General features: G+C 35.7%; 1 protein-coding gene across 1 annotated transcript in view; it reads left to right on the top strand.

The window, feature by feature from the left end:
* The first annotated feature begins 13,043 nt into the window (after positions 1-13,043).
* The window catches only part of LOC106922731 (E3 ubiquitin-protein ligase rnf213-alpha-like), a 53,684-nt gene continuing 51,473 nt past the window's right edge, over positions 13,044-15,254 (top strand). The window contains exons 1-3 of the mRNA XM_088005074.1: positions 13,044-13,293; positions 13,555-13,664; positions 13,748-13,854. Coding sequence (XP_087861200.1) covers positions 13,752-13,854 — 103 coding nt within the window. The 5' untranslated portion in view covers positions 13,044-13,293; positions 13,555-13,664; positions 13,748-13,751. The remainder of the gene's footprint in view (positions 13,294-13,554; positions 13,665-13,747; positions 13,855-15,254) is intronic.

Here is a 15,254-nt window from a genome sequence, read left to right as displayed (position 1 = left end):
TGCTCGCTCCGCCTCGAGCGTTTTTACACGGTTACGTTCCATTATGTCACGTCACGGCACGCGCATTGGACAAAAATTACCTTCTCCCCACAACGTTATTTGACTACAGACAGAAACAGCCTAAACAGAGAAGGAAAAACGACAGAGGTCTCACTCTGGAGGTATTTTCAAAAACCAGACAATACTTGGCGGGTTTTTCGGGTGTGTTTTGTATGTTTTTACACCTCTTGTTATGGTACAGAGTGCCTGTACAGTGGGATGCACAATTAATATTTTTATTTCATTTTTAAAATTATTTCACATTAGCATCACAGGATAGTGTCGGTGTTTTGGCGATTAAAAAGAAAAAGCAGAAAAGGTTTAGTTTGGCTTAGTGTCAGACAGTGAGAAAAACAATAATAGTGTATGTCTACTGCATATTGTTGTTATTTATATTACTATCTGAACTGGTTAGTTCAGTTCAGATGATTGTCCCCAAAGGGCAACTAGCTGCTCAGTCAGTTGCACACATTAAAACATGCAAACTCATCAATAGTCTTCTTACTGATTTTACCTTTTAATGTTGTCCTACATCCCATTTAATGTTCATTGTTCATTTTCAAACACTGCAGCCTATGTTGAATTTACTCATTTAAATTTTAAACCTTTAAAAAAATCCTATAATTTTTATTGTTTTGGTATGCTGTTGAGCTTCCCTATTATTATCATCCTAGATTTAAATATCAAAGAATGTTGGGTAACACTTTATTTGAAGGGGTGTGCATAAGACTGGCATAACACTGTCATAAACATGACATAACATCTGTCATGAACATGAACGAGTCCTTATGAATGTCTATGACTGTTGTCATGAAGTGTCATTCGGTAAATAATGACACTTTTAATGCAAAGTTGCTCTACAAGTTGCATTGAAAGCCCATTAAAAGTGCCAGGTTTGCATGATTTTATAAATATTGACAATTTGATGCAAAGTTGGCACTTTTAATGGCCTTTCAATGCAACTTTTAGAGGAACGTTGCATTAAAAGTGTCATTATTTACCGAATGACACTTCATGACAACAGTCATAGACATTCATAAAGACTTCTTTATGTTCATGACAGGTGTTATGTCATGTTTATGACAGTGTCATGTCAGCCTTATTCACACCCCGTCAAATAAAGTGTTACCGAATGTTGCCTAGTTAAAAACCAGCACAAAGTTTGCCATTTTAAGGAGAAATACTTTTTCTAATTTTCAGGTCCCAGCAAGACATTAAGTCATACACAGATTATGTTACTTTCTCAAAAATAACACAAAAGCCAGTGGCAAGTTTTGAATGTAATTCTGAACAGTAGCTTTCTAAAAATGACATGAATCGCAATATAAATTCAGTTTTAAAGCAGCGCCTTATGTTACGTGACAATTTTAACTTGACAAACTCAACCTGTTAACTGGCCACGCCCTGTTCTGTACCACAGGTAAAACGTATTCTTCCTCTGAGCTTTATGTTCTTACCTCAAACATGCAATGATAAGAACAGTTAAAAGGATTTAAAAACGTGTTAAGTTCTCCTAGATTTAACATGTGATTTAAGGTGACCTTTTTGCTCAGTTAATTTAAAGCCCCGTTTCCCTGGAGATGCAACGCACGGACTAGAATGGCCTCTTATGCAGAGCTGCTCATGTGTTTGTTATAGACGATCTTTGATTTTAGCCTCTGTTGCCATGGTAAAGAGGAATAAAGTACAAACAGTGAACTGACTCTCTGCGGTTTGATGCTGTCAGGAAAATGCAGTTACACGCCTTGGTTTTTAAACAAATTAAACGTTCAAAACAAGTCTGTAATCTCTACAGTAAGAAATACATTCATAAAGTATAATAATGTTGAAAAGCCGAATTAAGTCAGTTTAATTCAAATCTAGAAAAATAAAATAATACAGAAGACTTCAATTAATTTGAGCTTTAAAAGTTTATAAGTGTGAGTATAGAGTTAACCTTTTCATTTTGATTAAAAAAACATTTAGGGATGCACATATGTTTTATTACACAATAGAAAGCTGTGCTGTATTGGAAAAGTTGCTAATTGTGACATATATTTATATTGACGGACTTCACCCAGGCAAGACTGCTCACTTCTCTTTTAAGCACTCCGGTTAAGACGTTTTGTTTCTAGACGTCAGCATTCGGGGAAGTTGAGCCTGGTTTGGTTTCGACATTTCCTCTGGTCAAAGAGCTCCACTATTGTTTTGGTTTCTGGCTAAGATTTGGTCTCAGACCCAACAGTCACAACACTTAAATGTATTTGTGTTTTTCCACTCTACAGTTTCCAAGTTTCTGTTTCAGAGTTGACACAATTTCACTTTCTAGTATGGAACCAAAATAGCATTCACTTTTAATTTCTGTATTTAACAACATGGGTGAATTTTAAACCCTCTCTGGTAAACCTCACGTGGGTATTTCAAGCTACCTATGCCAGGTCTTTGTAAATATCTTATCTGCGCCATCCTATTATGCAGATATTCAATATTCACTCCACTGATGGAATAAAGGCCCTTGTTTTCCTCTTTAAATTTCAGCTCGCGTTGGGCAGGTCTGTGCGTCACAGGTAGGCCCCATCCATCGCTGCAAAGCTCTGTGCGGGCGGATCACATGGTGCACCCTGTGATGTCACATCTCTGGCGGAAATGGAGGTGGATGTGCGTGTCTGGGGAAGGGGGAGAGGAGGGGTAACCAACAGGGGAGAGATACTTTGGTATAAAAGCTGTTTCTCAGAGTACAGTGGGGGTGCTGGGCCTGCAGGCGGTAGCTGGGAAACGATGTATTTATGTCACACACACACACCGCAGTGTTTCTCATCGTTTCCCCTTTGAGAATAACACAGAATACACACAAAATGCACGGAAAAGATAAAAACGTGACCTTTTACAACGTATTTGTCTCTTTTGTAGATGTTGCTCATGAATAAACATGGCACCAAATATGTGGTCAAAAACGTCAAACTGAAAGAGATTTTCTGTAAACAATGACTGTTAAACAGCAAAAGGATAGAGGATGTTGAAATACATATTTTATGGGGGGGGGGAAACAATAAAAATTAGCTGCTGCCAATGTTTTAAATGCCTTCAATGATCTAATTATGAAATAATTGTGAAATAACAGTCACATATAGCAGAGATAATCAAGTGTATTTGTATGGCAAATTTCTGCAACATGGCACTTCAATGTGCTTTACATCATCAAAACACAAAAATAAATTCTTAAAAATATCATACAATCACCAATTTGACAAACGATTAACAAACATTACATTTTGTCAAATGCCATCATCAGAAACACTTCAGATATGTTGGTCAATATTCCATTTATTATGGAATAATATTCAATTTTATTTCATTTTTTGTCATGTTACAGCATCAAACGTCTGTGTATTGTATTGAGGCCAACAAGAAGCCATATGCAATTGGGAGGTGGAAGAAATATTTTTTATGGTTTTATGAAGGTTTTTTGCAAGTAAAAAGGAAAAGTGTGGAGTTCAATGCTTTTGAGTTAATAGTCTGGAGAATTATTGTCATGTTTTGGTTTATTGAGAACCCAAATGCAGAGACTTCTCTGCCAGTAACAGAATAATTTAATAAAAAATATATAAAAGAAAACTTACAGAGAATTGGAAATGGTGACCAGCAAGCAATGGTGGAGAATCCAGCACTGAGAGACACAAACAGAGAAACGTAAAAACTAAGGAGTGTGATTGCTGCCAATATGCAGGTGGTTGATTTCAAACATGGAGCAGCTGGGAGAGAAACCAAACAGATGAATTAAATGGATCAACAACAAAACAGGCAAAAAGCCCAATAAATAAGCTAAAAGAAATAAATAGAAGAAGCAGAACATAAGAATAACCTAGGGAACTAAATACAGAATGAGCACACAGTGAAATCTGTAAGGCCATAATAATGAAACCAAACATGACAATATCTGTTTTAGGACCACAAACATAAATAACCAGAAAGTGATCAAAGCACAAACACAAATGAAACCCAAAACTCGAACACCCCAGGATAATGACAACCATCTTTTGTTTACTGCTGCAGGTTGAGTTTTTATTAATACGTCTCTACTAAATTTGCACGTAAACTCAAATTTCTGCTGATTCTACTTTTAAAAAATAGTCCAGCCTGAGTCAGACTGATTGGAGAGCTTCCGTTTTAAAGTCTTTGCACAAATTTTGAATTTGATTTCTATCTGGGGATTTTCTGGCACATTCTATCACATGAATGTGATTAGATCTGAACGTTTCCATTGCAGCTCTGGTTGCAGGTTTAGGTTTGTCATGCTGCTGGAAGGTTGACATACGCTGCACTCTCAAGTCTTTTACGTTGTCAAACAGACCTACTTTCAGGATTAATTTGTCTCCATTCTTCTTATCATCTTTTATCAGCTTCTCTATCTATTCTGAGGAAAAACAATCCCTCAGCATTATGCTGCCCCCACCATGTTTCACCTTGGAGATGGTGTGGGTGGTTTGCAATGTTAGCTTCTTCTACACTTATTTTGCATGTAGCAAAAAAAGCATAATTTTGGTTTAATCTGATTGGAGCAATGTGTTTCACATGTTAGTTGTGTCCCTTACATGTTTCCTCTTTTATTATCCTCTTCATTATGGAATTCTTTTTTCTTTTTTTTCAAATTTGGTCTTGTGTGGGACACCATTTCAATTGTTTTCTAACATCTTAACTATTTTTTGGTAGTAGTTATGGAACATTAAGATTTTATCTACCTTATTGTAGCCATTTCCTGACTTCTGAACAGCACATCTGCTGTACTAACTGGAACCAACATTTAGTTTGGTGAAGAACAGGAATCACATATAAACTACATATTGGACCTTTTTGTCTTTTGTTTGGTTTGATGTTTTGTTTGTATTTCCTTCTAATTCATGTAAAGCACTTCGAACTTCCCTGCTGCTGAAAATGTGCTATATAAATAAATCTACCTTTACATCACACCATGCTTTTACCCTACTGAATCTGGAAGACATGGATTACTAGTTCAGTGAAATTTCACCATTTTATGAAAGTGATCTGGATTAAAACAGATATTTCTTAACCGTCAGCCTCTTCACCCCTTACCAGTAGTGAATAAATGTAGATGAATTAAAAAATGTTGAAGATGATGTTTGTACAAGAAAAAATAATCATTTTCAGGCTTTTTTCTATAAGGATACCAATATTTATGGAAGCTGCTTTATTACAAAAGAATTGCCAAAAAACCCCCAAAGCAAATTCTGTACACTGATATATAAAGTTGGGAAAAGGTGATTTGCAATTTATTTATAAATTTATACCAAAGCGTTTCACACAAAGAGACACTAACATGTTGACTTTGGACTTTTCTGTTGATGTTCTGATTGGGAAATCAGGATTTTATTTCCAGAGTTTCTACATCAGCACATTCAGCTTAGCCTTAAAATGCAAATATTCCCTGACAGGTTGAAACAAAAAAACAAAACAAACAAAAAAAAAAAACAGAGAGAACCTGGTAAAGAATTAACCAGGTGAAAAATAAACATTCCTCGTAATATTTCATTGTAATTCAGCACTAACATCCAGCTCACAGTAATCAGTCAGACGACTAATGAATCCTTTAAATATGAGTCAGCTTTAAATTGTGGAGCACATTAAGATCCCCAGAGGTATTTGTCATCTCACTCTCTGAATTAGAGCTGCATGTTCAGACAAATTGTGATGAATCGCAGTCAGGAATGTTTGGCATCAGTGAGGGTGATTCAACTTCCACCCTGCCCAAAGGAAATTGTGTTTTTGTTTTTTTGGGGTTGAGCAACATGTAGCTGATGTGTGATGGGTTTGAAATGTAATTAAAATAAACGAGCAGGGCAGATGTGAATAGTTTTGAAGCATCCATCATGTGTTTCTTTGAGAATCCTTCAAGGTAAATGAAGAACAAAAAAGGAAACATTTTGTTGTTTTTATTGTTGTGCTGGCAAATGGATTGATTAGTGAGAATGGGCGTGAATAAATAAAAGCTTAAAAGATCTGGAGGTAATAAAGTGTTCAGACTTGATTTAGTGCCTGAACTACACATATGTGACTCTATGCTACAGAAACAAAACTGAAACCTTATCTTAGATCTTGTTTCCTTTGTCACACTCACCTTTTTGCGCAAACTCTGGAGGTTTATTGAGCTACATTGTTTCGATATTTTGTTTGTAAAACTGATGACTGCTACGAAAGCTAATGTGGCTTTTAGACTCTGCTTATAATAGAAAATCTAAAAATATCTGCGAGCTCTACAGCCGTTTCCGAGATAGACGTCTGACTCCCATGTTGCATATGGTACAGATTTTACAGACCAGATCACAGTTTCATCTGGAACTGTGATCGTTTTCTCTCCCACTCAATCTCAGTAGTAAACGTTTCTATAATCTATTTTAATCTGCAAGAACTTCTGATGTCTGAATCTACCATTTAAAAGGTTAAAAAATGGTTTGTGTTATCAATTAATGGAGCTGAAAGCACCATAAAGCTAAAGTTAGCTTTATGGTGCTTTCAGATCCTACATACATTTTTAATAACACCTAAGTAGAAATTAAGTTGCATTAAAGTCAAAGTTTTCTAAATCTAATGCAGTTTGTAAGAGATGAAGGATATTTTGAAGATGAAATACATATACTATACTCCTATCATACTGCCATATTGTATTGTTAGGGGAATGAATATTAGATTGATACATATCCAATACTGAAACTTCATAATAAACAGAAACTCCAATAATTAATGTACAATTAATCTTTTATACAAACTCGATTTTTAAAATACCAAGAAATAACAATAACAAAGTTTCATGTACTAAACAACGAACTATACTCTGCTTTATTAAAGCATTTTTACAATTCAGCAAGGACATCATAATTAAAAATGATCATTTGTATTGGTTGGTGAACTTTTATTTTAGGTATATTCTCAGTACCGCGTTGAAATTACAAGTTCTCTTTGTTTTTGTTTTATTTAAGGCTGATATTCTGTGTAGTGCACCATAAATTGGCAAGACATATGCTTTACAATTCAAGTTGTTCCTTTTTTGGTTCTGTTTTTCTCTAAATCTGACTGCCTTAAATTTTTGTGTGCAAACCTTCTGAAATAAAGGTCATTCATTCAATCATTGATGTTCATCTCTTCCCGTAATTTCTTTGTAATTTTAGTTGTTCAACACTTGTTTCCACCACTTTACCCATAAAACCTGATCAAGAACATTTTGTCTTTTCACAATGCTCACTTTTTAGCACCATTTTAAAAGCAAAAATGTGGTCCTAATTAACATAAATCAGTATCTGTGCCCCACAAAGCTGCTCCACTGGGCCTGATGACGTGGTTTCAAAGTGTGGGTGAAGTTCCACCGTGACGAAGGATGTAGGAACCCCATGTCGTGACAGAGAAGCGCATTAGTGTGTTCACTGGTGGTTTTTCACTCGGCACACCTGAACAGACTGCAGCACACATTGACAATTTCAAACTCCAAACCACAAAACCTCTGTGGGCCCACATTTTTCGTTGTTAAACACTGAAGAGAAAAACATGCTGAATTTGTTCAATTTTACTTTCCAAGCTACTTGTAGGGTAAAATTTGATGTTTTTCCTGGTGTAAATGGAAACATAAAGCTCACCTTTAAATCAGTTCAGTTTTGTTTTTTATCAAAAATTGATCTGGACTTCCCAGTACGACCAACTTTTTATAAATTATATTTTACTTTACATCCAACACTGTTCTGTACTGATCTGCAGTTCTGATCTAATCTATCCGTAAATGTTAAGAAAGCATGCCTCATGAACCTCAAGTGGAGATTTCCACACATTTTCCAGCTGAAATTTGAAACTGAAAAAATGTAAATCATATTTGATGGAAAATCTTGTTAAAGTCTCATCAAAACTGAACGTTTCATCTTGAATATTAGAAGCGAAGTAATAAAAACACCTTAAATCGAACACTCCAGATTTATTGTTGTCTTTTACAGTACAGTTGAAAGCTTTTTGATTGTGTTAATAGATAAGGGAGACATTTGGAAAGCATGTGGGAGAAAAATGTGTTTATGTGCCACATCCGAACAGAAACTTTGCTGTTGCTGCTGCAGTGGCTCCGTGGTTTTACTGCTACCCCACAGCCTGAAAGTGCTGGGTGTGGATGACTGTTTCTGTATCTCAGGAGTCTCTGCTGCGTCCCCACAATTGATGGAGTTTCATGTTAGGTTATCTAAATGCTACAGATTGCTCATAGGTTACCACACAACGTGGATCAATCAAACTTTGAAATTACCAATGTGGGTTATCAGGTTAGCAAGGAATCTGGGAAGATTTATTGGTGATTTTAACGGTGTTTCGGCTGGGAAAACGTCCACATGGAGAACTGTAAAGTTTTATTTTGTTTTATTTTGATGAAATCAAAAATAATAATCAAAAAGTTGCTGAAACATGTGGTGTATATATTATAGTAAATGTCTGTTTTGAAAAAGGATGCATAAGCAGATTTTAAAAAGCTAAAAAAAAATCTACGTCAGTATTGCTGTAAATAGATTTGCTTTTGCTTTGCTGCACAGCACTGTAGTAGATTTCTTTACTTTTCCTGCTGCCTGAAAAAGTTGTGTCCTTTTATAATTTTTTTCAATTGGATTAAGATTTGCTTGGATTAATGTTGCTTTTATCATAAAAAAAACCTATTGAGACTCAACATAAAAGATATTGAATTATTTTTACTAAGGAAAATAAGAAAAACAAATTCCAAGACTGAATTTTTCCAAGCCACACAATACAGATACATTATTACACTGGCCAACTCGATTAAAGTCAGAATCATTTATCCTTATATGAAAGGATAAATGAAGGGCTGAAACACATCCCAAAAACATAAAAGCAGATCTATTTGTGAAAACTCAACACAGGAAAGTATAAATGTATTCTGACATTTGCTTAGAATTTTAAACTATGTACCCCCCACCTGGGAGCATATTAAGTCATATGCATGTAATAATAGGCCAAAATTGAACATTTAGCAAATAAGTGCTTTATTTTGTATTTGAATATTTTTGATTGCTTATTGATTAACATGCCAAGGAATATGAACGCTCAAAGTGGGGCAACACTGAAAAATCGTATTCAATGTATTAAGGTAGCCATTGAAAGAGAAAAGCATAAACAAAGCCAACTGTACTCATAGCCCATCAATATGCAGCTCCAAGATATAAAAACTCAGATCCCAGACAGCACATAATGCATTTTAGATGTAATTTATTTAAACGTACCTTGTATTCACAGTCTCGCGCACGTAAAGGCGAGGGGAACCACAAGTGGTGCCTTGTTTGAAGAGGAAGTTTTACACATTATTCAAATTTTGTGGTTGGAATGGAAGAAAATAAAACATTACGCGGAAATGTGAGAAGGTCCTCTTATCTAAAGAGAGCCAGGCAGACGCTTACGGAGAGACGAATTTCGCTGGACCCTTTGGGTTTAGGAGAGCCCAGTTGGAGAATCTTGGGGCTAACGCCATTAGCATCCACTTCTCTGCTACATCCGAAGTTGGCGCTTCATGTCCGTTCATTTTCTGAGGTAAGTCGTAACTGTTCAATGACATATCAAATGTAAATCTTCTGAAAATAAGTTTTTACATATATATATATATATATATATATATATATATATATATACACATCTTCGTACAATTATAAATGGATGTAAGTTGTAGTTGCTAACGGTCGGTCACTAGCGAACCGTTGACCGTTAAGATTTGTGTTCGCTTTTGAAAACTCGACTTCCAAAACCAAAAGGTTTGGTTCATAAAATGGAGATGATGAATGAGGCAATTATTTTACCACAGAAAAGATGGTGGAATTCCCAGCAGGAGGTGAGCATACCCACAGAGGCCTAGATCAGATGGTTGAAAGTGGTGTTTGTTGGTAATTGTCTCTTTGTTCTGAAGCGCTGGAAGGTGGACAGGCAGGTGAGTACGATCATAGGATGTGGAGTAGTTCAAACTGCATGAATCAGGGGAGGTGAGAAGCTTCAGGCAATTTTAAGGCGAGTTATTCAGCAAAATTGGAGAGCAAGGAGAGAGTGTGCAAGGATCCAGGAGGTGAATGAAATGTGAACTTGTTTCCTGAAAAGAAGGACAAGAGGGAAAATGGTATATCAGAGAGCAAAGAAGTGAAGGCTTGATTATCACTTATGGAGTAAAAAAATCTGGCATCTACTCCAGCAGATCCACTCCTCTTTAAGTTCCTCCTGAGTGGGTTTGATGAGCTCCAGCTGTGAAGACGCACCTGTTGACACAATCAGAAGAGGTAGAGCCACATGCACCAACCTGGACACATCCCTATGGATATGATTAAAATATCTTAAATAGATAGGATTAAGACCTTGTAACAACTGAGCTTTTCTTTTATTAAATTTGCATCACGTAAATGTCTAGCGGTTTAAGATAACTTTGATTTTTGTCAGAACCAGCTTGAGAACACTATATTTACTTTATTCATAATAAATCTGTCAGATTTGCTGCCACATTGCTAACTTTTTGGTTATTTCAAAGGGAGGTCAAATTATTTGTCTTAGACATCTCAGAAAAAAACTAGAGCAGGATTACATAAAACTATTACAGTTGTTGCCATCTTGATTTTTGGGCACAGTATTCGTCTGATTTGCATTTGTGAGAAATGAATGGAGAGGGAGGTGCAGAGCATGGGCCGTGATGTTTCCCAGCAGACTGGGATTAGAGGAGCTTCCATAAATATGTTTGGCAGCCTGGTGTTCTCTGTGCCCACCAGTAAAAATAGGCTTTCTTCCCAAGGGACTGATGACGTCTGCAGCCTGCCTGCATCACCAGCCACAAGTCTGCTTCATCTTCATACTGGAAGAGCGGAGACACAGAGTGTGGGGGGAGCATCAGTGATCACCAGGGTAACGTGCAGAGTGACGCAGGTAAAAGCAGTACAAAGGAGGAGAGGTGGCGATTGGCTGCCTAGAGCAGCGGCGTTTGTATGTGGAAGAGATGTGTGGGTGGAAAACAGGAGGAGGAAAACTGAGATTAGCTCCCACACTGCATAACGCAGATACACACAGCTCAAGCCTGTTAAGATTTTTAACAGTTCACCCAATAAATGGCTTTGGGATTTAACATGATTTTTAAACAATGAGCATAAATGATTGTTTAACATGAGCATATAGGCACGACCGTGACCTGCCTTTCTCTTTTTGCTTTCTTCACATAAAATATTAGCTCTATAGAGAGATACTTGTACTTACTGTTTGTTTTTCCCATTCTTTTATTTGCTCTGAGCACATTGAGCTGAAATGTCCTTTTTTGTGGACACAATCATGGCTAACAAAACTGATTGTGACTAAAGAGTCAAATTAAAACACTTATTTTCTTCTCTTTTGAATGCCTGCTTAATTATATATACTATGTTAGAAAAAAAATCTACCTCCCCAAAGATTTTTCTTGTTTTTGCTATTTTCCTTCATCTAAATATTTCAGATTATTAAACAAGATTTAACTTCAGACAAAGATAACCTGATTTAAAGCATAAATTTCTAAAAGACGATTGTTATCATCTGGTCCAATGAGAAAGTAACCTTGGCCAGTCAAGCTGATTCTCATTCTGATTCAGATTCTGATGGATTTCTGGATTCTTTTGTGACTTTGTGGATTAATAATTTTGTAGGGAAGCCACTGCTGGGAAGGTTCATCATGTTTTCTTCACTTCTGGATAATAGTTCTCAGGTTTGCTGGAAACCCAAATCCTTAGAAATGTATTCAAACCCCTTTCAGACAGATAGCTGTCGATGACTGTTCTTAGACTGCCGCATGATGCGTCTATTTGAGATCTTTAACCTGCTTCAAGTTGTCAGAAAGGTTATATTTAAGAAAGACTTTTAGTGCACTAGTCTGGGAATAATCAGCCCTGGTTGTAACTATTTGAGTTGAACCAAATTAATTACAATTAATTCATGGTTTATCAAATGGCACCATTATTATTATTACTTTTACATATGGCTATGTTGGATAGTTTTTTCCCCCTTATGCTTATTTACAGCCTATATTTTTTTGATCGCCATTGTATGACATTAAATGTACCTGGACAATTGTGGTAATTCAGCTTCTTTCTTTAACACAGACAGGACTTTCTAATAATCAAAAAACATCTATTCAGAACAAATATTTATGTGTGCAGTTGTGTATTTTATTTATTTCCCACTTGTTTTAAAGTGTCAGAGCATAAATAGCTGGATTGTAATGATTAACATGACCCATGAATAATATTTCTTGGCCTTGTAGACCTTGGACCTTGCTCCAAGTGAACCACAGACATTATGACTACATTTGTGCTTTTCCTGTTGTGACGTGTCATAAATTATGCTGGTCTGTTAAGGATCTGAGATCAAATTATGAAAAGAATAGGTCATTATACAAAATAATCCAATGCTACCACCTAATGGTCATATCTGATATTGACTTCTTCTGTTGTCTCAACATGCAACTTGCTGTTGCTTTTGCTACCAATTGTACTATAGCAGAAATTTAGCAAGGAACAAGAAACCCCAGAGTAGTTGATGTTGACCACTCATTTTTGTTGTAATTTAAAGTATAAAAGAGGAGAAGGGAAGCAGTAATAGAGACCCATGCTTATTCTGGCAGCATGACCCAAAAATAGGTAGTTATAAGCAATCTTGATGAAGCCTACTTATTGTTATTATTTGACTGACAGCACAGTGTAGCATATCAGCAGGTAAGAGATGTGCTTGCAAAGTTTTTGGATTTTATTGTTGACTACTGCACTTTTTGAGGATTATTTAAAATGTTGCAGCCACTTTTTTTAGTTCAGGTGATACTTTGTTATTGAAAAATAACGACTTTGTTTTTCGCAACTAAGTTAGAAAGAAACATTTAAAACATTACAATTGCTGTATGCTTGATAATTTTATAAGCTGGTATCTACAGATATTGAAAGCATGATTTAGTTTACAGAACAGCACTGAGTAATTTTGAGACTGATCAGTAGAAAATCAATCATAAGTTACAGCGTTTGAATTTCTAGAGACTTATCCTGCATTTTTTGCCATTTTTAATTAACACACATAACAGAAAGGATGTGTGTCATGTTTTTTTGTTTCTGTGACTGAGAAGATTGTGTGCAAAAGCAATACTGCCACTCCTTTCACTGTAAATGAAAATGAAAGTAAAAGGAGCTATAGAGCACATCTCATTGTCTCAGAGTTTCACTGTTGGCCTGTCAAGGAGCAACATCGAACAAGGTAGGCTACCTACCTCATAATCTAGTCTAGATTTATTTAATAATACATTTAAATATTGTATTTTAAAACACATAACCATGAATGGACCCACTGAAGTTCTTTGAAGGTGTACCGTTCTCATTGGTTGCTTATATTTATTTCATGATATTCTTAGCATATATTTTCAATGCTGTTCTTTAGGATACAAATTGTTAATCATGTTGAGGTTAAGATGTAGATTTCTTTTGATTGTTATTGTATTTTTTAATCATTATCTCATAGTTTTGTGCTTTGAAGACAAAGAAAGAAAATGAGGAAGTGGAACCGTGTAACATTTTTTTAATGGTTGTAAGTCTGCAGTCTTCATAAAATCTGATGTCCTAAATTACAAGGTAACACAAATATCTCATGAGTCTTTATATTTCACAAGAATTAGTATACACTGTTAATCTTTATTTTGTTTTTGTTTAAACAGGAAAATGAACTTCTGTCCAGGCTGTGGAAATCGAGTGGATAGTTCATATAGATTCTGTCCTAATTGTGGGTTTAAGCTCTATCTCTTAGCTCAAAACAGGACACAAGGTTAGTTTCTTTTAGGCAAACACTCTGTCTGATGTTTCTGTAGTATCTCAGTGTTAACCCTTTACCTATTTAAATCCCTTTATGGTTTTACCGTGCCCTCTTTCGCCTTGATTATTTTCAGTGGAACTTTTGGACAGCAATATAGCAATAACAGATGGATATTTAATATAGAAAGGAATGAGAACTTAGATAACAAATGGTTGCTGTTTTTTCATACAATAATTAAAATGTTATGAATTCAAGACTAAACATAATTTACTGTATTATATCTACCTATTTTTATTTGTATTTATTTATCTTTTTTTTTTTTTTTTTTTACATTTTCTACATGACAACTTAGAACTTAAGTACATTTTGTTATGATTTGTTGTGGCAGAACAACATAAAGTAGCACATAATTGTGAAGTGGGCAGAAAAGCATTCTGAGTTTTCAAAATATTTTGCAAATACAATTCTGAAAATTTGGTGTGCATTTATATTCAGATACCCTTTGGTCAATATTTTTGCTGAACTACATTTCTCTCTAATTAAGGATTCATGTCTTTACCTTCTTTACAAATCTTATTGAAATATTTACCTTCTTTGTAAGTTATCTCAGGCTGGTTTGGATTGGATTTAAAGTTGCTTTAAACGTCAGTTTTCAAATCATGACACATTCTCGGTTTTGTTTGGGTTTGTACTGGATTACTTGCACTCTGTAATCCAGGAATTTTCTTTGATACAAACCATTCCATTGTAGCTTTGATTTTTATGTTGCGTGGATGACCCATAGGTGAACTGTCAACACATTTTCTGGAACTGATCTCAGGGCCACTTAGGCAACATGTGTGTATTGCAGCTTTTGGATGGGTTGATAGCAGCTAATGTGCTGCAGAAAACTGAGTGCTCGGTGTGTGTGATTATCCCCGTGTTGCAGGGTGAGTTTATCATTCTTTCATTGAGGAGTGTGGTAATGATGTTGTGGAGAACTGGTTCTTCGTTCCTCTTTTGTGTTCCAGCTTGCAGCTGTGTGGGGCCTTGTTTTTGAGGTTGAGAGGTCAAGCTATTCACAGGTTGTGCTGGAAGCTCTTTTTTAATTGGATTTTGTTATTTACAGTCCCATTTTTGTTTTAGGTTCCACTCTTCAGACCTGAGACTTTTCTGGTTATTTTTAAGTAAACCTTTAATTATAACCTCCTGGTTTTTGTCTCTTCATTCCTTGGTCATTTACTGTTATATTCACCCCTGGCACCTCTAGATTGCGTTTGGGACATAATACTTTATCAGGATTACTCACTTTACAGTGAAATTGAATTATACACAGACTCACTTGATTTTACAAATTGGGTGACATCTGAATGACATCACTAAATGTTTATGGAGTGTCCAAGCAAAAGGTGCTCTATGCATATGCAATCCAC

The sequence above is a fragment of the Poecilia mexicana genome, unplaced genomic scaffold (genome assembly GCF_051168715.1).
Source record: "Poecilia mexicana isolate PSO_F unplaced genomic scaffold, ASM5116871v1 scaffold_4, whole genome shotgun sequence".
In the NCBI taxonomy this organism is placed as follows: Eukaryota; Metazoa; Chordata; class Actinopteri; order Cyprinodontiformes; family Poeciliidae; genus Poecilia; species Poecilia mexicana.
This window is presented reverse-complemented; position numbering and strand designations above follow the sequence as displayed.